The following is a 22,984-nucleotide window of genomic DNA, read 5'->3' as shown; positions in this document are numbered from 1 at the left end:
TCTCATTTTAAAATAGAGGTGGTTTTAACTGTGATAACCGACACTTTTGTGTTTGTAAATTCAGTCCTGCTAGAAAAGGATGTTACCCCTCCTCCCCCCACTATCTATGGTTCTTCAATGTATCACCACATTAGTATGTCTAATGTAGTCTGGGAGGAAGAGGAAATCAGGTAAGGATGTCTACCCAGTAAGAACAAGTAACAGTCACAGTCCTCTGTTACAGACATCTTCAAACTAGGTCTCAGTTTTGCTAGATTATTCATACACTGCCTATCTTCTACCTTAATCAGCAAATACTTCTGGTCGGTTGCTTCAGGCACTATTATTACTGAGTTTTCTAGACTTACAGTGACTCATTTGAGATCAGATATGAGAATCTAGAGAAATGGCATAGGGAAAGGTCTTGGGACTGTATGCATCACATATCCAATCCAGTAGTCTAACACATGTTCCAGTAATGCAGTCAGGAGCAATTCTCTCGCACAGTAATTATTTTGTCCGCATCAAGAAAATATTGCTACACTAGGGACTACTGAGCTCCGATGACTTAATCTGTTGATGATGAAATAAAGGATAATTTTCATATTTTACCAGAATGTCCTAGCTGCAGAGAGATGGCACAGACTACAGTTATAACCACCTGTAAAGATCTGCCTCTGAGCAGCCAACAGCCCAGTTCCAAACAGACACACTCTATTCCTTTTACAATATAATGCTGCACAGCTGTAACTGCCTAATTAAGGAGTCTAAATAATAGTGCCTACCACTAGAATCATTGAACCTACCTGTGAATCTTCAGATATCTTCTGTGGGCTGAATCCACAGAATCATAGAATCGTTTTGGTTGGAAAAGACCCTTACAATCATCGAGTTCAACCGTTAACCTAACACTGCCAGTCCAACCACTAAACCATGTCCCTAAGCACCACGTCTAAACGTCTTTTAAATTCCTCCAGGGTGACTCAACCACTTCCCTGGGCAGCTTGTGCCAGTGCTTGACAACCCTTTTGTTGAAGAAATTTTTTCTAATATCCAATCTAAACCTCCCCTGGTGCAACTTGAGGCCATTTCCTCTTGTCCTATCGTATCAATGCTCCTGAATAAAATAACAGAATTCATTCATTAAGGGTTGTTATATACAAAGACATCATTTTGGGCTCACAGAATCCTGGAACCATGAGTTATTGAAGGTTTGGGAGAGTGTTCTGGGGACCCATCACTATTACTTGTCTTTTTCTGTACCTAGCACCTGTGGTTGACCACAGTCAGAGCCAGGATATTGAATGAGATGGAGCTTTAGTTTGACTCAGTATGGGCCTTCTTACATGAAAGCGTGCATCCTGCAAGTTGAAAGTTGCAAACTTTTCTCAAGTCTGAACAGCATCCAGAAATTAATTGTTTATAAACACTGTTGATCTTAATCCTAGAAATGAGAAATACAGAGACCTAGCTGAGTATTTCTACAACTCCCAGATAAAAGAACTCTTCTGTTTGGAACAGGAGACTTTTGATAGTGCCTCAACAGTAAATGGTAGGTGGAAGATAATACAAGACTGGAAATACATAGTGATGGAAATATGCACATCAGTGTGCATTTATCAGTTATGATGGCTGCCCAGACCTAGTCAAACTTCCTGAAGGAAAAGGCAGGCCTGAAGCCAACTCCAGAGCAAATATCAGAAATTACCCTCATCTGTATTACTTCAAAGAGATGGAAGTTAACATCTCAAAGTATGTGGGCTCTTCTTTCTGTTAGTACTCCATAGGTTGCATTCAGACATATGACATCGTTTTTTGCCAGATCTATTTCTATAGTTTCTTATAAAAAGCTACCACAGATATTCTGGATAATGAAGCATAAACCTTGCTCCTTTCAAGGAGCAGAGTAATTCAGCTAGGAACAAATAAACAGCTTTATTTCTCTCAAAATCCAGCTCTTTTATCTCATAATAGACATAATAACCCAAAGACTAAAATCACAGGGACTGCCTGATCAAAACTCTGAAAGACTGCTACAAGAAAAATCTGTCTGAGGAGTCTCTAATAACCATTCTAGCAATTGTATGAATGCTTGAAAGGGTTCTCAAGAAGCCATTTATTTTACTACCAACATTGAGTCTAGCTATAATCCTAGAGATCCTCATTCAATTTGTTCTTAAAAACCGCCTACGAATGAGATCACACCATTTCTCCAGGCAATCCACTCCAATGCTTCACTATCTTTATCTCTTCCAAGTTCTTCCTAATATATAGTCTAAATATTCATTGCTGCTAAGCTCTCTTCTTCCCAGAACAAGAAGAGTTTATGCCTTTTCTTGTTTGCATGTAACTTATTTAAGGCCGGTTACTGGATTCTCCTTTAGCTCCTCCTTGTCCGATTAAACAGTTCCAGTTCCTTCAGTCTGCCCGTGCAGGTAGATTCCTAGGCTTCTGTTCATGCTGTCCTCAGAACCTCCTCCCTTTGGTCCATGTTTCTTGAAATGAGATGGCCCAAAATGAACAAAGTATTCCCACTGAGGCCATGCTACCACTGGCAAGGCAAAGGATCTACTTCATGCTTTTTCTAAGCAGCATTATTAATTTATGTTAGTGTGACTTTGGTCTTTCTGCTAAGAAAACTGCAATGGGTTATTATGACTCTCAGACTCCTTTCCGCAGAAATGTAGCTTTCTACTCATTTCCCAGCTTGATCACCTACCACTAAAAAATCCAACACTTAGTCTTACTGAACTGCATTGTTTTTCAGACCACACCTCCAAAGTGTCAAGATTATTCTGATTTCCAATCCTACGTGTATGTTTACAGCCCCTCCACACTGGCTGTAATAACACGTCATTCCAGTGCCAAATTTCAGATGTATATTCTAGCTCATTTTCCAAGTTCTCAATGGAGCCCTTGAAAACTACATAAAAACAAAACCACAAAAACGCTCTATTCCCAGACTTCAAAATACATAGTTAAAAGTTACTGAAATCTCTAATGACAAGTAAATGCCCTACTCTGTTCATAACAACAGAAGCCGATACTTTTGCTTGATCTAATAAAATACATGGAAGTATTTAGAAGCATAACTATCAAAACAAATTTGTAATGTTCCTACTTTTGTTTGATATTCCTATTAACTTCTTGCTTTTCTCCTTAATCTGTAAGTTTTCTGGATTCCATTTTCAGGTTTTCCAAACTTTCGTACAGTTTGGCATAAACATAGTAGAAAATAGTTTACAGTGCTCAGCTGGAGTTAAAACTAGTGAGGGGGACACTGCGCAGGAAGAAGAGTTTCTGTAAATACAACAGTAGCAATAGGAAGGCTGAGGAATGCTTGCTGGGGCAGGAGACCGAGTGACAAAGGACACAGAAAAGGCTGTGGCACTCTATGCCTTCTCAGTCTCAGGGTTTTGTTTGTTTGTTTGTCTTTTAAACTGTAACATCTGCCCCCAAGCCTCCAGGTCCCTTAGTCTAGTGATAAAAGGCTCCAAGACTGAGGTACTACCCACAGCATATTAAGAAAAAGTCAGGGAGCACGTAATCAAACTGGACATCTATGAGATTATGGGACCAGGTGGGATGCCTCAGAAGGAGATGAAGGTGTTGGCCAAGGGTGATCTATAATTTTTGAAAGGTCACAGCCATCAGGGGATATACCTGATGACTGGAAAAAGACAAACATTACCAACATTGCACCTATCTTCTAGAAAAACAAGAACAATATGGGGAACTACAAGCTAGGCTGACTAGCTTACTCTCAATGCCTGCAAGATTATGGGGCAAATTCACGTAAATACATGGCCAAGCACATGAAAGACAAGAAGGTGTCTGGGAATAGCCTGCACAGACTCACCAAGGGCAAATTGTGCCTGATTCACACAGTGCTAATACAAAAGGCAATGGACACAGTCTGAAACAAAGGAAATTTCAGCTAGATAAAGGAAGAAGTCTTCTTGCCATGATGGCTGCCAGTCACTATAACAAGTTGCCCAGAAAGGCTGTAAAGTCTCTATCCTTGAAGACAAATATTTGGCTGGACAAGACCCTGAGCAACCTGCTCTAACTTGAAAACCATGTGACTTGCAGACTCCTTTCCAACCTATATTACTTTATCATTCTACAACCAGCACAGATAAGCCTCAAAAGTTTCAGGTATTAGAACAGAGAACAAAGCTGCAAATGAGGAAATGGTACAGGTTCCTACTCAAAAATTTCGTTAACACTTGGTAGTCCCTGCATTTAGAATCAAATAATGTTGTCTGTAGATATGAGTATTGATCGTATGAATCACAGAAAATTTAGCTGTCTGAATTAGGGATTGCTTTTAGTAAAGCATAATCATCAGGAGTTTTTATTTCCCATTAGCTTTCAATAAAATTTTTAGCCCCTATCACTTCTCCAAGTATCTCCATAAAAACAATGGAAAGTACCATCAGACAGTACTTTTAATAAGACTTCAGCTTCATAGGTCACAATTTTGATATCTTTCAGAGAATGTTCAGAGTTAAAAAGACACACTGGAAAAAAACTCTGTCTGCAATATGCTCAAGAATAGTGTTTACATGATTTTAACATTCCTCTTGACAACAAGGAGCATGTTCAGTTACCGATACGACTGGACAGATAACATGAAGAATGGAATTTTCCCAAAATAATGGTCATGTACACCTGAAGAAATCTGGATGTTTGTAGCATCACTGACATACCTTTTAGTTTAGTGTAGGAATGGAGAACAGGATCAGCAGAAACCATGCACGGCCACCACGGAAACCCAGACACTTTTGACCACACTAGATCTCCTATATTATATTTCAACAGATGGACTTTGTCTTCTTTGATGGTACTTTGAGTTGCATCTCTCTTAGCAGGAGCCTTAAAAGATTAAAAAAAAAGAAAAAAAAATACCATCACCATATTTCTTCAACTATGCACTAGGATTACTAAATAGTGCACAAAACAAAGAACCAACTACAGTTCGTATTCTGTTTAAACATTCTCATTATATGTAAAAACACAGAGAGAGGTAATGGAAGGAGGGAAATAAGAAATAGTTCACCAGAATAAAGAAATATCATGTTTCCTAAGAAACAATAATTATACTTCATGTGTAATAGAAACTTCAAGTCATAATTTTTGTTCTCTCACAGCAAAAATATTCCAAGTTCAATTTATGTTTTTGTTTTTAGTTAGAATACTGGCAAGTAAGTTGTGGTTTGATTTTATCTTTTTGAATAACTGCTGAGACACCATTAGGAAGGTTTATTTTAATTTCCAACACAGTAACCGACGACTGCCCATAAACGTGGAACACCCAGACTCCCTCTGTATTGAATATTATTAATTAAGCACTATACACATAAATGTGTTCTTAGATTTTAAAAATAAAATAAAATAAAATCCCAAACTAGAATAGACTGAAATACTGTCTTTATGTCTTAACAGAAACTACACATATAACCAGTCAAAAATCCCCAAACTCTGCATCTTTCAGCTGTCTTTTTTACATACTGAGAATTCATGACATGAATCCTTCCCTGCACCCTTTTGCAAGGTTTTATTTCTGTTCCAGTTCTAGCAGTAAAAGTTTGTGAGTGCTCAGCTGGTGCTCTAAAGCTATTTTAGCTATTGGAAAACAATTACAGAACTATTTCCACTTCAAGGGATAGATTTAACTACTACAAGAGAGCTTTGTGTTCCCCTATGACAGACACACATTTTTACTGGATCATAACAAAGTTCAGCAACACAGACATTGTTATGTCATGAAGTTAGTCACATTTTGTCTCCATCTGTTCTATTTGATATAAATAATGAACACCATTATCTAGGTAAACACTAACTCTGGATGTACAAAGGCACAGAATTCATCTTGTTTCAGATATCAGAAAAAAACCCACACGTCTTCAATTTGCTTTTTCATTTTTCTACTAAATTTATGTGCAACATGTTGTATCATTCATATTGTGTACTACCAGCTCAACATACAGAAGGTGGAGTGGAGCTTCAGTATTTCAGTGGATTTAATGGTAGAGCTGGAGCAAAATTCTGTTTTAATTAATTAAAAGTGGCAAGAGGAAAGAAAGAACACTGAAGAAATGGAAATCTAGAATGCAGAAACAAGTATTTGGAGCATTATTTTGAATCACACTAGATCAGGTTACCTTGCACAGATTTTTAAATCTGGAGAGTACTACCGTAACTAATTACACGTTATTTCCCAAACACAAACAACAAAAATCTTTGACATGCTGCAACAGAATAGAGGGGGGTTTGTTGCTATTCAAACACAGAGGTACATCTGATCAAAAAACCTGAAGCTTAATGTACTCAGATCTCCTTTCCTCAAAGCTTTTAAAGCTATGCCTGGTAAACACACATGATACTATGTCATCTGATTGTTAGGGACAGTTACTCATCCAGTGATTCAGCTTTTCTGATGAATTCAGACTTGGTTCATGTGCCTCCAGTTAAAGCCATGTTCCCATGTCTCAAAGTTTTTGGCTCTCTAAAGATTCTGTAAGACTGTCAGAAAACCCCTCCCGCTGAGCTTCCCTCAAGTCCAGCACTCTCAATGGACCTAAAAGATTCCAAGCAGATGTGAAAAATCAAATGCTCCTTCTAGCAGTTAAACATGACATGAAAAGTTATGCTTTAAAGCTAAAAATTAAGAAATATATATGCCAAGAACAGATCCAGAAAAATATGAATCCTAACACACACAAAGCGACTCCCAGCATTTAAACTAAATAGGCGGGATGAAAATACTTTTTAAAATAAGCTAACTTTTCAGAAATGTAAAAGTTACTCAGGATTCTGAATCTCATTTTTAATTTATGAGTCCCTGTATTTTTCAGAAAGTGTAACCAAGCTGCAAAGATTTATGACTACCATCTGAGAGGGAGCTGGCTGGAATAATGAAAAAGCTCTAGCAGTGCGTCTTATTGCAGCATAATCTAAGAGGAGTGGCAGTACAGGGGTGAATACTGCATTTCAATATAGCTACAAGCACTTCACAAATTTTAAATATGCCCAGAATTCTTTTAGTATACTGGATCATGATAAAAAAACTTGAAAATGACGGACTCTGATAAAACCTGCAAGGTTTATCTATACAATGCTTGTTGTATTTATGTTTTCTTTTACTGATAAAATGCACATACTTTAAAAGAATGGCAAAATACAGCACAGAATTCTATATAAATGATTTTTTAAAGAGCTCTCATATGAGGGTATTTGGAAACCTATAGAAAATAGCACTGTGAACTTGCTCGCTCCCATCTTACTTTCTCACATCATTCTGGTTTAGTTTGATTTTCTCACTCTGGGAATTACTCTGATCCATTTAATAGATATCTCAACAGTAAATAAACAGTGAGGTGAAATTCCTGGCATATACTTCTGAGACAAGCTGCTGTAGGACATCAACATTCTCTTCAATATTTCCTGTCAAAAATATTTTTGAAAACTGCCAGCATAGCATTAAATGTTTAAGTATTTAAATTGTTTAAAAACATCAGAAAATGCTAGATACTGGAAGGCAGTGATATGCAGAAATTTTACTTCCGTATCCAGGTTGAGTTTTTTACATTATTGATGGGATGGAAAGAAGAGAGCATTTCTAAACAAATTTGCCACCCACTCCCTGATAGCATCTACGTTCTCATACAATGAGAGCTGGAGCTTCTTTATGAGACACTTGTACTCTCTGCAATTTTTAATAGGAAATCACCAACCAAGTTACAAAGTGGTATAGAAAAAAGTAATTTGGCTTGCAGGTGTTTCTCTTCCAGAAGAGCATAGGATTTGTTGTTTAGGCAAATTTTGACTCCTAACAATATGTAGTCAGACAAAACAGGATATCTGTGCAGCCGTGGAAGATGGAGAGGCAGGACTGGAAGTGCACTTTTGGTGGCCTGCATGAACGCACCAGAAGACAGGAAATACCTCCTCCTGCAATAGCTGATCAATTCTTTATGTGATGATACTTCAGCAAGCAAATTAAGATGGGAAACTCCTGGTTTAGAGAACAACTGTAAAGCAAAGGAAGCTCACAAAAAACATACTATTTTAAAATACCCCTCAATTTTTGGCTCTGTGTGTCTTTTTGATGACTTTTTATTTCTTGAAATTGTTTTCATTTCTAGTTAGATCTCCTACCCATAAATGTCAACAAAGTAATGTCTGTTGGGCTTTCTGTGCTGCAGAGGAATACAGCACAGTCCTTGCTCGCCTTCATTGCTCAGAAAGTCCGGACTGCTGTGCGTATGCCCCATCGGGTTACTTTTTACTGCAGTTTTGACAAAAGTAAACACACATACATTTAGTTGCAGAATTTTCCCTCCCTCTCCTTCCTTAATTACAGGCAAGCTCTGCAGCCTCTGAGATACCTACCACCTCAATCACCTTAGCCCCAAACTTTAAACTAGTTATGCTAAACAGAAGAAGGAAACAGCTTGTGACCGTATTTCTTTTCTACTTTGGAAGGGAATTCCAGGGTTGGTTTTCTTCTCCCCTTTCAAACACTAGACTGCAGAGAAGTTAAGAGAAATGGGCAATCAAAGCCTGGGTGAGCAGGTGGTGACTCCCACACAGACCAGTCCTAACACGGACTACAAGGGCCATTTGACAGGCTCTGCACTACTCAGTATTGCAGACATCAAAATTCCTGACTTTCTGGATCAGTATCCTAAAGAAAGACTTGCTCTGAAAGGCAGCTAGATGGTTTTTATTTGGTCTGGGGGGGCATGGACTGTGGAATGGAGTAATTCCCTTATTGCAACTGAGATTTTCTGTGAGAAATTATGCCTTGAAGAATACCAGCATCCTTAAAAACCTCATCTGGGCCAGCAGCTGCAATAGGCTAAGAAGGACCAAAAAAAAGAAAAGAAAATCTAATATGCTTTTCCTCTTCACATTTCACAGATTTGTCATTTCTCTCAGCACTTTCATAAGTGATGAGTGACAGGCTGATTGACAAGAATCCATGACACTGATGTCAGCAATCAACCAGCTCAAAGAAATGGCTTGGCCATAGAAAACACTGCTATTTAATTAGCTTTGCCTGCATCTGATCAAAAGAATCCAATCAGTTCCCACTTAGTTCTGGTCTGACTAATGAATATGATGAGACAAGAACACGCCATGAGTGATGGGTAACTTCAAAGCTTAAAACTCTCTTAAAATGACCACAGAAAAATGCATTTAAGGGCAGCATCTTCACTGTACTGAGAGTTGTAGGTTTGTTTGTAGACTCTGTTATGAAAACACCATGTTGAGTGTTTAGTAAACAATGGACAAAGGCAATTTTTTTTTTAAAACACCTAGAAGGCTTACTAGGTGGTGTCAGACTGAGATAACTTTATCCCTTCTTAAAATGATCCGTGGTAGAGATACTAATATTATGATTATCTATTTTATGCATCTATGCACATGTGCATAGATGTGCAAGCAATTATAACCCTTCAAAATTATTGCAAATTACCTTAAGCATCAAAAAGCTACTATTTCACTATTCAAACTTGGAAAGCTATACAAATCATTAAAACAAACTTCATCTAACTAAATTGTCAAAAAGGGATTAGACAAAGAACAATGTTGAGGATTGAAGAATACACCAGAATTTAATATTAGACAAAAAAAAAAAAAAAGAGAACAATTAAGACAAGTGAAGGCAGTAAATGCTCTCCTCTGTGCAATATAACGGGAAAGTATGTAATGAACAATTGGCAGAAATCTGATATCTCCCTTTCTGTTTTCATTTTCAGTTCAGTTCCCTCCTGTATCAAAGAACTTCCACTGGAGTGCTCTGTAATAGGAGGCCATGCTACAGACACAGGCTGCTGGAGGTCCACACAGAAACTTAGAAAATCAAAAGTGTTTGGAAAAGATAGCATTGCTTTCTGACCAAAATCACCTATTTTTCTGGTGCTGCTATCTGCTTGTGCTGTGTTTCATCCACTAATACTCCTATTTTTTATAACGGACTTATGCAGTAAAAATGTTTTGTCTTCTCTTGCCTCTCTATCAGGAAAGATAGTGAACCAAGGAAGTCGCTATAGAATAAACTTCATTCCTTTCAGAGATTCAGGACCGGTCGTAGGTTTCTCTGGAGAAAAAGAGAGCAACAGAACGAAAAAACATTATTTTTGTAATGTTGCTCTGTCACTTGACTTCACCAATGATTAAGGACACTATAAAAAAAAGCAAACAAACAATTATGTAATGAGACAATGATTCCAAACATTTCTTCCTTGAAAAACCTCCATCACAATTATGTTCTTAAGCTCTTGCTTCCTGAAAAATTCAGGAATTTCATTTGACAAAAGACAAATCACCACTCAGTCTTCAGGCAAAGGAATTAGGGATGCAGCTACTTTCCCAATGAGTGATGTCCTGTCATTCAGGACAGAGAAACGGCTTCTCAGTCTGTGGTTGAGGACAAAAACCTCATGAAGTCAAATGACTTCGAAACCAAAAATTACACCTAGGGCTGATTAAAATCTATGCAAACCCCAAATATATACTATTGCTTCAAATGAAAAGGCTGGTAACTTAAGTGTTAAGAAAAGGACAGAAGAATCATTCTAAGTGATTCTGTCTATAAAAATACAGTATCCTCACAAACATAACCGCCTTTGGGTTTGTTGTTTTTTGTTTTTTTTTTTTTTTTTAAAGATTATAATTCACACATTACAGTAAATCCGTTTATCCCAGAAGAACAAGTCCTTAGAGGCCCTATGTTTATCCAAATAGCTCCCACCTTCTGGGATGTGGGGGAGTATATTTAGATAGTAAACCACAAGCAACTGAATGTATTAAGTTTTTCCACTTTGTCTTCTTATATTCTGTTTATTATCTAATGGAATAATGCTGTGTAATAACATATTCAGCCATCCACTGCCTACAGAAAGAATGTTTCAAGCAGATTACTAAAGAGTAAAGCAGACCCTCGCAAGAAGATGAAATGATCTGCTACAGGCCACCTGACCAGGAAGACTGAGCGGTTGAGGCCCTCTATAGACAGGCGAGGAGCAGCCTCGCGTTCACAAGCCCCGGTCCTCACGTGGGACTTCAACCACCCCAATATCTGTTGGAGGGACAACACAGCAGGGCGTAAGCAATCCAGGAGGTTCCTGGAATGCATTGATGGTAACTTCCTTCCTCAAGTGATAGAGGAGCCAGCGAGGACAAGTGCCATGGTGGACCTTGTTCTCACCAACAAGGAGGGGCTGGTGGGGAATGTGAAGCTCAAGGGCAGCCTTGGCTGCAGTGACCATGAAATGGTGGAGTTCAAGATCCTCAGGGCAACAGCGAGGGCGCACAGCAAGCTCGCTACCCTGGACTTCAGGAGAGCAGAGGTTGGCCTCTTCAGGCATTTGCTTGATAGACTGTACCACGGTACAACGCCCTGGAGGGAAGAGGGGCCCAAGAAAGCTGGTTAGTATTCAAGGATCACTTCCTCCAAGCTCAGGAGAAATGCATCCCAACAAAGAGGAAGTTGGGCAAAAACATCCGGAGGCCTGCATGGATGAAACAAGGAGCTCCTGGACAAACGCAGACACAAAAAGGGAGCCTACAGAGAATGGAAGCAAGGGCAGGTAACCTGGGAGGAATACAGAGAAACTGTCCAAGCAGCCAGGAATCAGGTTAGGAAAGCCAAAGCCCTGATAGAATTAAATCTGGCCAGGGACATCAAGGGCAACAAGAAAAGCTTCTACAGGTACATCAGTGATAAAAAGGAAGACTAGGGAAAATGTGGACCCTCTCCAGAAGGAAATGGGAGACCTGGTTACCCTGGATATGGAGAAGGCTGAGGTACTCAACGACTGTTTTGTCTCAGTCTTCCCCATCAAGCACTCGAGCCACACTGCCCAAGTCTTAGAAGGCAACTGGGAGAATGAAGAACCACCCACTGTAGGAGAAGATCAGGTTTGCGCCCATCTAAGGAATCTGAAGGTGCCCAAGTCCATGGGACCTGATGAGATGCATCCACAAGTCCTGAGGGAACTGGTGGATGAAGTTGCTAAGCCACTATCCATCATATTTGAGAAGTCGTGGCAGTCTGGTGAAGTTCCCACTGACTGGAAGAGGGGAAACATAACCCCCATTTTTAAAAAAGGGGAAAAAAGGAAGACCCAGGGAGCTACAGGCTGGTCAGTCTCACCTCTGTTCCCAGTAAGATGATGGAGCAGATCCTCCTGGAAGCTCTGCTAAGGCATGTGGCAAATAAGGAGGTGATCAGTGACAGCCAGCATGGCTTCACTAAGGGCACATTGTGCCTGACAAATTTGGTGGCCTTCTTTGATGGGGTTACAGCATTGGTGGATAAGAGAAGAGCAACTGACATCATCTACCTGGACTTGTACAAAGCATTTGACACTGTCCCGCATGATGTCCTTGTGTCTAAATTGGAGACACACGGATTTGATGGATGGACCGCTCATTGAATAAGGAATTGGCTGCATGGTCATGCTCTAAGAGTTGCGGTCAACTGCTCAATGTCCAAGTGGAGACCAGTGACGAGTGGAGTTCCTCAGGGGTCGGTACTGGGACCGGCGCTGTTTAACATCTTTGTTGGCAACGTGGACAGTGGGATCAAGTGCACCCTCAGCAAGTTTGCTGACGACGCCAAGCTGTGTGGCGTGGTCGACACGCTGGAGGGAAGGGATGCCATCCAGAGGGACCCTGACAGGCTTGAGAGGCCCGTGCAAACCTCATGGAGTTCAACAAGGCCAAGTGCAAGGTCCTGCACATGGGCCAGGGCAGTTCCAAGCACAACTACAGGCTGGGCAGAGAATGGATTGAGAGCAGCCCTGAGGAGAAGGACTCTGGGGTGTTGGTGGATGAGAGGCTCAACACGAGCCAGCAATGTGCACTTGCAGCCCACAAAACCAACCGTATCCTGGGCTGCATCAAAAGAAGTGTGACCGCTGTCATGAGACCCCATGAATACTGCGTCCAGCTCTGGGGTCCCCAGTACAAGGACATGGAGCTTTTGGAGAGGGTCCAGAGGAGGCCACGAAGATGATCAGAGGGCTGGAGCACCTCTCCTGTGAAGACGACAAGCTGAGAGAGTTTGGGTTGTTCAGCCTGGAGAAGAGAAGGCTCTGGGAAGACCTTATAGCAGCTTTCTAGTACTTAAAGGTGGTGGTGGGGGCTACAGGAAAGATGGGGAGGGACTGTTTATCAGGGAGTGGAGTGACAGGACAAGGGGTATCAGTTTATAAACTGAAGGAGGGTAGATTTAGATTAGCTATTAGGAAGAAATTCTTCCCTGTGAGGGTGGTGAGGCACTGGTACAGGTTGCCCAGAGAGACTGTGGATGCCCCATCCCTGGAAGCGTTCAAGGCCAGGCTGGATGGGGCTTTGGGCAACCTGGTCTAGCGGAGGGTGTCCCCGCACATGGCAGGGGAGTTGGAACTAGATGATCTTGAAGGTGCCTTCCAATCAAACCATTCCGTGATTCTGTGACTCTAAGACTAAGAGAAAACGCTGAATTATTACTATAAAATGGAGAAGGATGAGGAAACATGAAGAAAGAAGCAATGAGTTGTGTTCCATCTTCAGTAAAACAGAAAGGGACACTTCAGTAGAGCATCCAAAGACTGCTGCCCTCAAAAGGCCATTGCATCAACCTCTGCACAATTAAGTCTGCAACACCCTTGCAAAATATTGTGCAGTGAGGTGAAGACTGAGGGGGAAGAGGACATGAAAAGTCCATTTCAAAACAACAACAACAACAAACTATACTGGAGGTTGGTTTGTTAGTTTTTCAGATTTCTAATTGTTTTATACCAAGTCAGAGATTTAACTAAAACCTTCCAATTAAATTTTGAGAGCAATTACATTAAATGTATTTCTTCAAGTTATCTTTTTTCTTCTATTAGTAACCACTTATTTTCTTCTATTACTAAAAGGGGGTCGAACCTGGCAGTGTGAAGAATACATTAAGTTCGAATCTTCCTGCCACAACCAGGATTTACTTATTTTTCTTCAATGTGCTTTGAAGGTAAAGATATAAAACAAGAGGACAAAAAAGGCTGAAGAAAATCACTCCTCTACTTGCAGATGCCCTGAAAACTTCTCTGTGCTGGTGGAGGCTCTTTGAAACCAAATATAAGTTTTGTGACACTAGGTTTGTTTCCTCCATTTCTTTCCACAAGTTCATTTAAAGCAGTTTGTGGACAGCATGTTGAATATCACCATGCAGAACCCTCCCCTCCAAGAGGGAAAGCAAACAGAAGACAATAAAAATCCATTTAAGTTTACACAGGATTTCATAATGTAGATTATGGATTTTAAAACAAGATAAAAGCTCAAATTTGTATTTCAAATCAACCACTAAACTCCTGGTTACATTTTTTTTTTTTTGGCTTTGGTTCCCTCATTAGCAAGTCTCCAGCAGATAAGAAATTTTTTAAAGATGCTTTTACATTTAAAAACAAATCTGTCTATCCAAATCAGCAATCGTCCTTTACAGAAACACTGTATGAGCAAGTATTTTAGAAATAAACTTAACATGGTATTTTAGTAACTAGGATACAACAGGTTTTTTTCAGAGTAGAGAACTGAAGAGAAACAGATTCAATCATTCACAGATAGATCCAGTAAGATGCAAATTCTGGAACACTTCCCGACCTTCGATCTTTCTGAAAAACGTGGAGAGCAGTTTCTTTCAGCTGCTTTACTGAATTCCTGCATTTACATTTAGATAACCTCTTAAATTGTAAGTTACTGGCTTATTATTGAAAGGTTCCATGTTTCAGAATTTTAAATTAGATAAGGCTTGATCAGAATGAATGAAACCTTCTTTTATACTGAGTACTAGAAAAAGATTTCTGCCTACATCCAACTTCTCTAACCTTTGCCCACCCTCAAAAGTTTAAACTTCTGATGCAGTATCTGGGTATATAAGACAGTGTAGATATGAGATGCTACAAATGTAGCATGGAAAAGCATAACTGTAGAGCCATGAGGATGTTTGGCACAGGAAACAGTTATTTCTGAATAATTTCCATATGAATTTCACATAGGATAATAGAATGAAAGCTAAATCATCTCAGTGTATCTACGGATTTTCAGAATGCCATACCCATATGTATTTTGTTATCTGCATGTACAATGGTTTCACATACTTTCAAGATCAGAATCTGTATCAGGGCCTTACCCTTAGCACTCTCCTATGCCCTTATAGAGTTCAGTAGGAAAGAGTTTTCTCAAAACACTTTCTTAACAGATATCCTCCTCTTGGTAGCTGACAAACATCCAAGGTAGCATGGGTAGATGTTCTGAATCCTAATATTCTTGGTAGAAAACAGAAAAACCCAAGCCTAGATAATACCGCTAAGCCAACAGCCAACTAGACTTGCAGAACATTGTTTTCTGGTGAAAGCAGATACTTATCTTTACACTTTTTTGCAATAAGAACACTTCTAGAAGAAGTTGTCTAGGCTTAAATAGAACAAACGCTGATTTGGCATAAAGAGGCTCTGTTAGTTAACTGATAATTTGACATAGTCCAAGTACTACTTTGTCTTTGAGATGAGACCTTTAAAATGAATCCCCATAGCTAAAAGCAGGCACAAGGGGTTTCCATCCAGGTTGTGTTGTTACATATACCTAGTAGGTCCTCCTCTTCTAGAGGTGAAATGCAAGAAACAGTATCAGTGGTTAATCAGCCTAGGGCAAGTGGAGGGAAAAACCAAAAATCCTGAACAGACAGACGTTACCTTGATTTAGCAATGCTGAAGCGTACTCCTGAAACATTCCTTATTTACAGCAATAAAGATGTACAGAAAACCAGGGAAACCCCAACCAGAAATGCCTCAACCCCATATGAATATTAAAATAGGGCAGACATTGCAGTAAAACATCATGAAGCACATGATCAAAGTGCTATCAATTCCACAAGAACTAAGATCCTGAATTATTTTACTTCATCACAAGCATCCTCAACATACACTCAAGTTGACGTTTATTTACCAAAACAAACAAAACAACAACAGAGAAACAAACCCAAGCTTTTCTAGCATTAGTTGCTGCTATGAGGCCACAGATTCACTCACTTCTTCATATAAGTGCAGCAAGGCTTGTTTAACAACGGTCTGTGCAAGATCCAGTTTTCCCTCTTGCACTGGGCTTCCAAACTAGAGCAGTTTTATGAACTGTCTTTCTGAGAAGGGAATTAATTCCTTATTATAAACAACTTACACTTTTTAGCTACTGTCCATTTTACGATACACAAGAGAACAACTCCTGTAGGTACTTTGGGTATTCACAAAAATCAGAAATATAAATGTTAGCCTGGTTGGACCTATTTATTTATAATAGGAGGATAATGAAGCATGGTAATAGATGAACATAAAAATAGTGTCTGTGAACAAAGACCTCTTTTGGAGGTCCTAAAGTTCACGTGCCCTACATGAAATCCATTCCAGAACAAGGAAACTTGTAAAGGAGGCTGGTACCACTGTTCCAAGACAGATCAAAATATTTTTCTTTTGCTACTTTGCCTAAGGGTTACTACAAAGCATCTTTCTTTCTTGACAAAAGGGGGCTTTAAGGACCAGAAATGACATCTGGTACAGATCACTAAAGTTTCCCAAAAATCTGCCTGTAAATCCATCCAAGTAACATAACCGTGAACTGTAGATCTAACTCTCAGCTAAGTACGAAAATTAGACATGCATTATCTTGGTTAAACAGAGCATCAGAAAGGTTTTGCCATATCTTGGACAGAAAAGCAGTGAAAACAAGCAAATTCCTTGCTACACCAACTGGTAATGGTCAACACAATGTGAAGAAGAAATGCTGATATGACAGTATTCATGTAAATCATGACACTACCAGTGCAACAACTGAAAATAAGTCTAGTCAACTTACAATTAAACCAAAAAAATGTCATTAACCTCTCAACTGTGTTATGCCACACAATCTGCTGTTGAGATGCAAAAGGAAGTTAGTTCTTCCAGAAGATGGCCTGCTCACCACTATTTGATCTGTCATGTCCACCATAGTGCCCAAAAGACCAAAATAAAAAAAAAAAAAGTCCCGGAATGCACAAACCAAAGATGAGTATGAAATAATGCAACGGTTGCTGACATTCTTCCAATTTGAGTTAGATTACATCTGGTCAGCTCTTTTCCATAGAAAACCAGCTCAAGTGTTCAGAAGCAGTCAAGAATCAATCAAATGCTAAGTATTATTTATAATGAAAAGTGAAATTGAGAACTATATAGAAAATCATTAACATGCCACTGTATGCATCCACAAGACATTTGTATCTTGAACATCCTGTACTGTTCTGGTCCCTCATTCTCAAAAAAAAGAGACAGCAGAACCCACAGGGCATCACGGTTCAGAAAAAAGATGATAACAAGAAGTAACATTCTGGAACGGAACAACGCACTAGGACTCTTCAAGCTGAAATTAAAAATTGAGCAGCTTTGTAAGAAATCTATAAAACTATCAGTAATAGAGAAGTTTGTCCATGATCCCTACATCCAGCATTATGAGAGAATCAAGTGAAACAAGCAGGTGGCAAATTGAAAAGGAAAAAGAGCTGCTCGATTACTTAACGTCACAGATACAAAAAGTTCACACTGGCTCAAAAAAACCCTGAGGTTGTCTTCCACGAATTTAACCATCCACAGCTATTAAATACAAAGTCACCAGCTCTAGAAGCCTCTGAGTCACAAACTGCTGGAGGCTGAATGTATTCAAAGAGAGCATCACTCCGTGATTTGCCACATCTATACTCTCCATTATGCATCCTTTGCTGAACCTCAGCCCCGAGCCGAGATGCTGAATTAAACAGCTCCTTCATCCAACTTGGTAGAGCTATTCTTATACTGCATTTTTGTCATTACTTCAAGATATTATTTCATATTTGAGTTGGATTCTTCCACCAATGTGTTTATGAAGAGAGAAAAAAAATCTATTTACATATTGAGACGCCAGTTTTACGCAGAAAGTGTACTTAATTCAGCCACTTTTACACAGAAGAATAGGAGGATCCTAGAGTATGGAGAGCCTTGAACAAATACTTAAGATATCTGTAATTAATTTTGAAGCCATTCTGAGAATACTCATAGCTTCTAATCTCCCCCCAGACCAGTATACTCTTAACGCTGTATGCTTTTTGGTGCTTCTTAACCTACAAGTAGTTCTTTAAGATACTTTTCCAATGAGGCATTAAGAACAAACAATTTAAAGTTCCAAAGTAACAATTACTGCTGCACACTGAGAGCTGCTCAGCGCCAACAAGTTTTCAAGGCGTAGCTAAACATAATCCTTTACTAATGGCTAACACAAAACAGTAGCTCAGGAACTCTTCCAAAAAGGATAAGAAGTTATTTCTTTTGTTCCTGAAGGGATCACCCAGAAGAGATTTTATGGGTTACTCCTACTCCTTTGGGATTCTGATGACATCAGTCAGACAGTCTGTGTTATCAGTTGCCTGACAGACCAGAAGATACCTTAAGAACAGCCTATTAAAAAGTACTTGAGTTCATTTTACCCTACAACTACAGATCTTGACTCCCATGGTAGTTTAACTGCACATTTTATGACAAGTTCGGTAATCATACTTGACCAGGAATTCCTAATAAGTGATGATGAAAAACAATCAAGGAAGTCCTCCTTCTGAAGGAGACACATTTATTTGACTTTTTTTTAATTTTTTTTTTTTAAATTAAAACAAAACAAGTCACCTTAGGATCTGACTGTAACAGCTATAACAGGGTAATCAAACATTTTATGAGCACAGCTGTCCATCTTACAGAGGGAACTTGCTGGTTTCTGCTCATCTCTACTGATCAGATGCAAGCATCAGAGCAACATCACCACCTTCAGTGGTTCCATCTTTCTGTATCTAGTTAGCACAGAAGCATAAAAAGCATCAGATGATCCTCGGACTGCTTCTGTTCTAGCCTTAGTGCGTTTCTAGATCTTTGCCATTCACTGGGAAAGGCACTATAACATTATGTAGATATCGGATATAATGGGAGTTGGCCGGAACAGTTTTTCTCTGTGAAGAGGAAATGGCAACATAAACACATGACAAGGACTAGAGGAATTTCTCCAGTAATTTGCAATTACCCCCCATGTAGCTTCTGCAAAGTCATCATAGACTGTACTGAGCAGAAAGAGTAACAAACTGCCAAGTTTCTGGTATAATACTAAAAGAGGGCTACAAGAAAACTGGATAGGAAGCTATGCGGAAGGTACAGCTTTTGGATCACGTACATCTTACACAGCTGGAATCCCTAAACTAGCAAGTATAGCAGCGTGTGGACTTCCAGGTTGCTGCTTTTCTAAGCTACTGTACCCGTGCTAGGAAGTCATGCCAGGAAGCCATGCCAAAAGGGCAACCTGCCACTTGCAGGCCCAACCCGTCTGATGCAGAACAAGTTCAAATGTGGCGGTATCACATACTGAGCTGTTCTTAGAGAGCACAGACCTGCTTTGGGATGCCCAGCATAAGAGCTGCAGATCTGCCATTCTCCTCCAAACAGAAGGATTGTTTCACTTCTAACAAAAGCACTGAGTGAGAAAAATCTAGGAAAGTCCTCATCCCTAACTGGTAGCGTGGCAAGAACTGACAAAAACAATGACTCAAAAAGCAGCCACCACAAAATCTCATACTGAAGCACAATGCCACTCTCATGAGCAGCACTATCAAGTGGGCAACTACTGGAGTCCATAGGTTTGGCATCAATTCAAACATCTAACATGTGATACCTATCACCAATAACACAGAACATTTGGAGGTGGTGTCAGACCACTATCAGTGTAGTACCTTGGCATAAAAATTGCTAAATCAGGCCTTATCAGAAGAGGCCTGGAGTTTAAAGTAAACTCCTCAGGTAGAGAGATACCAAGGGTAGGGGGGAAAAGAGTGAAAGGCCAGAGGGGAGGGAGGAAAGAGCCATGGCTTGTCCTGCTTCTTCTCCTTTACCTTGGGAAAACGAAAGCAGTACAGCTATTTCTCGGAGGCCTGGTTATCAACAGAAATCTAACTCATGCCAGAGCTGGGCAGATCATGTTTATTCCCAATTGAAAACTGACTTGCAGATTAAAGTTTTTAAACAGCCTTCCTTTATGTTAACAAAAAAATGCCCAAACAACAAGAAAACGCAACAACAGTGCACTGGAACATTTGTTAAATGATATGCCTCTCACCTCAGCAAGATAGTAATCTGCTACGTCCATCAAATACAGATATAATTACCTTACACAAAAGGCAGTATTTGAACCATGGTGATTTTTGCTAAATAGAAAGAGTAAGTAAGAGCTTGGACAACGAGAGAGAGAGAACCAGCTCAGAAATAAAACCAGACAAACAGGTTCTACGTTAACTTGTAACCTACAATAAACAGGTATCTAAGTGCAAAATTAATCAGCTTTTACTCCAAGGACATTTCTCTAACTTCCACTTTGCAGCCACAATCAGCTAAATAAAACCACAGTATGATGCACTAACATTAAGGCTTTGGATGCTGGCGATGACATAACAGCTAGAGCAGGGGCCTGAAACCAAAGAACACTAACAATTAAGATATTACTGTTATATCACAGAGAACACTATATAGACATAGTATATCACTAGTCCACACATGGACAAACACTTGAAAAATCTCCTTCAGCATGGTCCCTAGTATTATGTTTTATTTCCCTTATTTTAAACATGCACAGTTGCAAACCCTCCTTGTGAGAAAAAGAAAAGCCCCAGACTTTTTACTATCAATGTGCCATATCATAAAACATCTTGTGACCTTCAAATGCTTTTCCTTTGTCCTTTGCTCTTTAAAGTGTACTATGTGAGAAAAAAAAAGCCAGAAGCACGATCCTCTGTTTCAAGTGGTCTGAAAAGAATAGGGTTATAATATTGCAAAGTCTGAGGTCAAGCAGGTGGTTGTCCTGATTTGGTAACTCACTGGTTTAGCACAGGAGCAAATAACCCTATCTCTCTCCAGCCATCAATTCTCAAGCGCTCTGGGAAACAGCATTGACGTGGTTTTCTCCTGACCATTTCTGGCCAAAAGACAATGTAGAGAAGCCAGACCAATCTTTCTTTTAATCTTAAATAAACTGCTCACCAGGAAAAATTAAATGCCACTCTTAATCAACAACCAATGTGAAAGGCCTCAGAATAAACTGTGTAGATGCGCATATTAAATATTGTCTCTCTTTCAAAAAAAAAAAAAAAAAAAAGTGCCACACAAATCACACAATCACAGAATGGTAGAGGTTGGAAGGGACCTCTGGAGATCATCTAATCCAACATCCCTGCTAGAGGAGGATCACCTAGAGCATGTTGCACAGGATTGCGTCCAGGTGGGTTTTGAATATCTCCAGAGAAGGAGACTCCACAATCTCTCTGGGCAGCCTGTTCCAGTGCTCTGTCACCCTCACAGTGAAGAAGTTTTTCCTCATGTTGAGATGGAACTTCCTGTGTTCCAGTTTTTGGACAGCGTGCCTTGTCCTGTCACTGGGCACCACTGAAAAGAGTCTGGACCCTTCCTCTAGACATCCACTCTTCAGATATTTATAAGTATTGATAAATCCCCTCTCAGTCTTCTCCAGACTAAACAGCCCCAGCTCTCTCAGCCTTTCCTCATACGAGAGATGCTCCAGTTGCCTAATCATCTCTGTAGCCCTCCGCTGGACTCTTTCCAGTAGTTCCCTGTCTTTCTTGAACTGGGGAGCCCAGAACAGGATGCAGAACTCCAGATGTGGCCTCACCAGGGCAAAGCAGAGGAGGAAGATAACCTCCCTCAACCTGCTTGCCACACTTTTCTTAATGCACTCTATGCTAGAGTTGTTGATACTAATAAATATACCGCCTTTTATTCCAATTTATCTTCATTAGCAGTGAACAGGACAAATAATTACTCCAACTATTGACTGTGCCCATACTTTTTACCTCTGAGCAGTGATCTGGAAAAGTCTGAACCAATTAGTGTTAAAGCATCCTCCTTAACAAAATATAAAGAAAATAAACTCTTTAATAAAATTCCTGAAAACATCAGTATTGATCATTCTAGGATAATATATTCAAATCATAAATAAATGATAAATATTTCTGATACTTAGAAGAATGCTTACACAGTTTTGTAAACTCATTCATTGAGTAGTTTTCATGAAATTAAGGGTAAATAAAATCAGTAATACAGCAGCAACGGGTGTTGTGGTTCTCTGCACAAGACCTTCAGAGAAAGTAAGAATCAACATTAACTAGTAAACCTGCAGTTGACAGAAAACTGTAACATACATTTTGCGTTTAAGGTGTGTAAAACCAGAACCTGTTCACTAGCCAAAGCATTCATTAATGTTTACCATTGTTATACAACATTATTCTGAATTACTCATTGAGAAACTTAATACACACAGAAGTATCCCTGCTATGTAGGTTTCTTCCTCGAAGATAAAATGATTGCAAGCCTCATTTAAATGGAGTCTAGCAACAAAAACTAAATAAGGGGGGAGCACGAGTCCCAGCAGCATTCTTATTTACAACTCAGTAAAGTGAATTTTAAAAAGTGAAGTTTTTATTTCTGCCCATGTTTAAAAGAAGCAAGAAACAGATAAGCTTGACCACAACAGTTAATGACATTTAATACACATATCTAGACCTTTTTTCAATGAATACAATTCACTAGGTTATAGCAAGCAAAACCAGCTCTTTTCAGATGACAAGTAAGGGTAGCGATGACATTCCAAGTGCCAAAATCTGAAGGCAAAGAGTCTAGCTTCTCAATCAACTGACAGCTGAGTACATTTTTCTTTTGTTCAGAACCAGGAATATAGAAACAGTTATTTATTGCTGAAACATCTGGGTATTAGGAAGCAAGAATACCTCATGCTCCAACAGTTAAAGGCTACCTCTTAATTTAGAGGCTTCCCCAGCTCCCTTGCCCAGGTGCACTCCTGGCTAGGTCTTGGCTGTATGTCTGGATGAAGCTTCTGTTTCATACATCCCATACTACCACATTTGCTC

The 22,984-nt window shown here is 39.6% G+C and overlaps 1 protein-coding gene across 7 annotated transcripts in view; it reads right to left on the bottom strand.

The window, feature by feature from the left end:
- The window catches only part of NSD2 (nuclear receptor binding SET domain protein 2), a 105,890-nt gene that overhangs the window by 41,128 nt on the left and 41,778 nt on the right, over positions 1–22,984 (bottom strand). For all 7 annotated transcript variants that reach the window (XR_008577045.1, XM_054825043.1, XM_054825045.1 and 4 more), the window contains one exon: positions 4,692–4,857. Coding sequence is in view for 6 of the 7 variants with exons in the window: in XM_054825043.1 (XP_054681018.1) it covers positions 4,692–4,857 (166 nt within the window). In the remaining variant the exon portion in view is untranslated. The remainder of the gene's footprint in view (positions 1–4,691; positions 4,858–22,984) is intronic.

The sequence above is a fragment of the Grus americana genome, chromosome 4 (assembly GCF_028858705.1).
Source record: "Grus americana isolate bGruAme1 chromosome 4, bGruAme1.mat, whole genome shotgun sequence".
Classification (NCBI taxonomy): domain Eukaryota; kingdom Metazoa; phylum Chordata; class Aves; order Gruiformes; family Gruidae; genus Grus; species Grus americana.
Note: the sequence above shows the minus strand (reverse complement) of the source record. Positions and strands in the feature narration are given on the sequence as shown.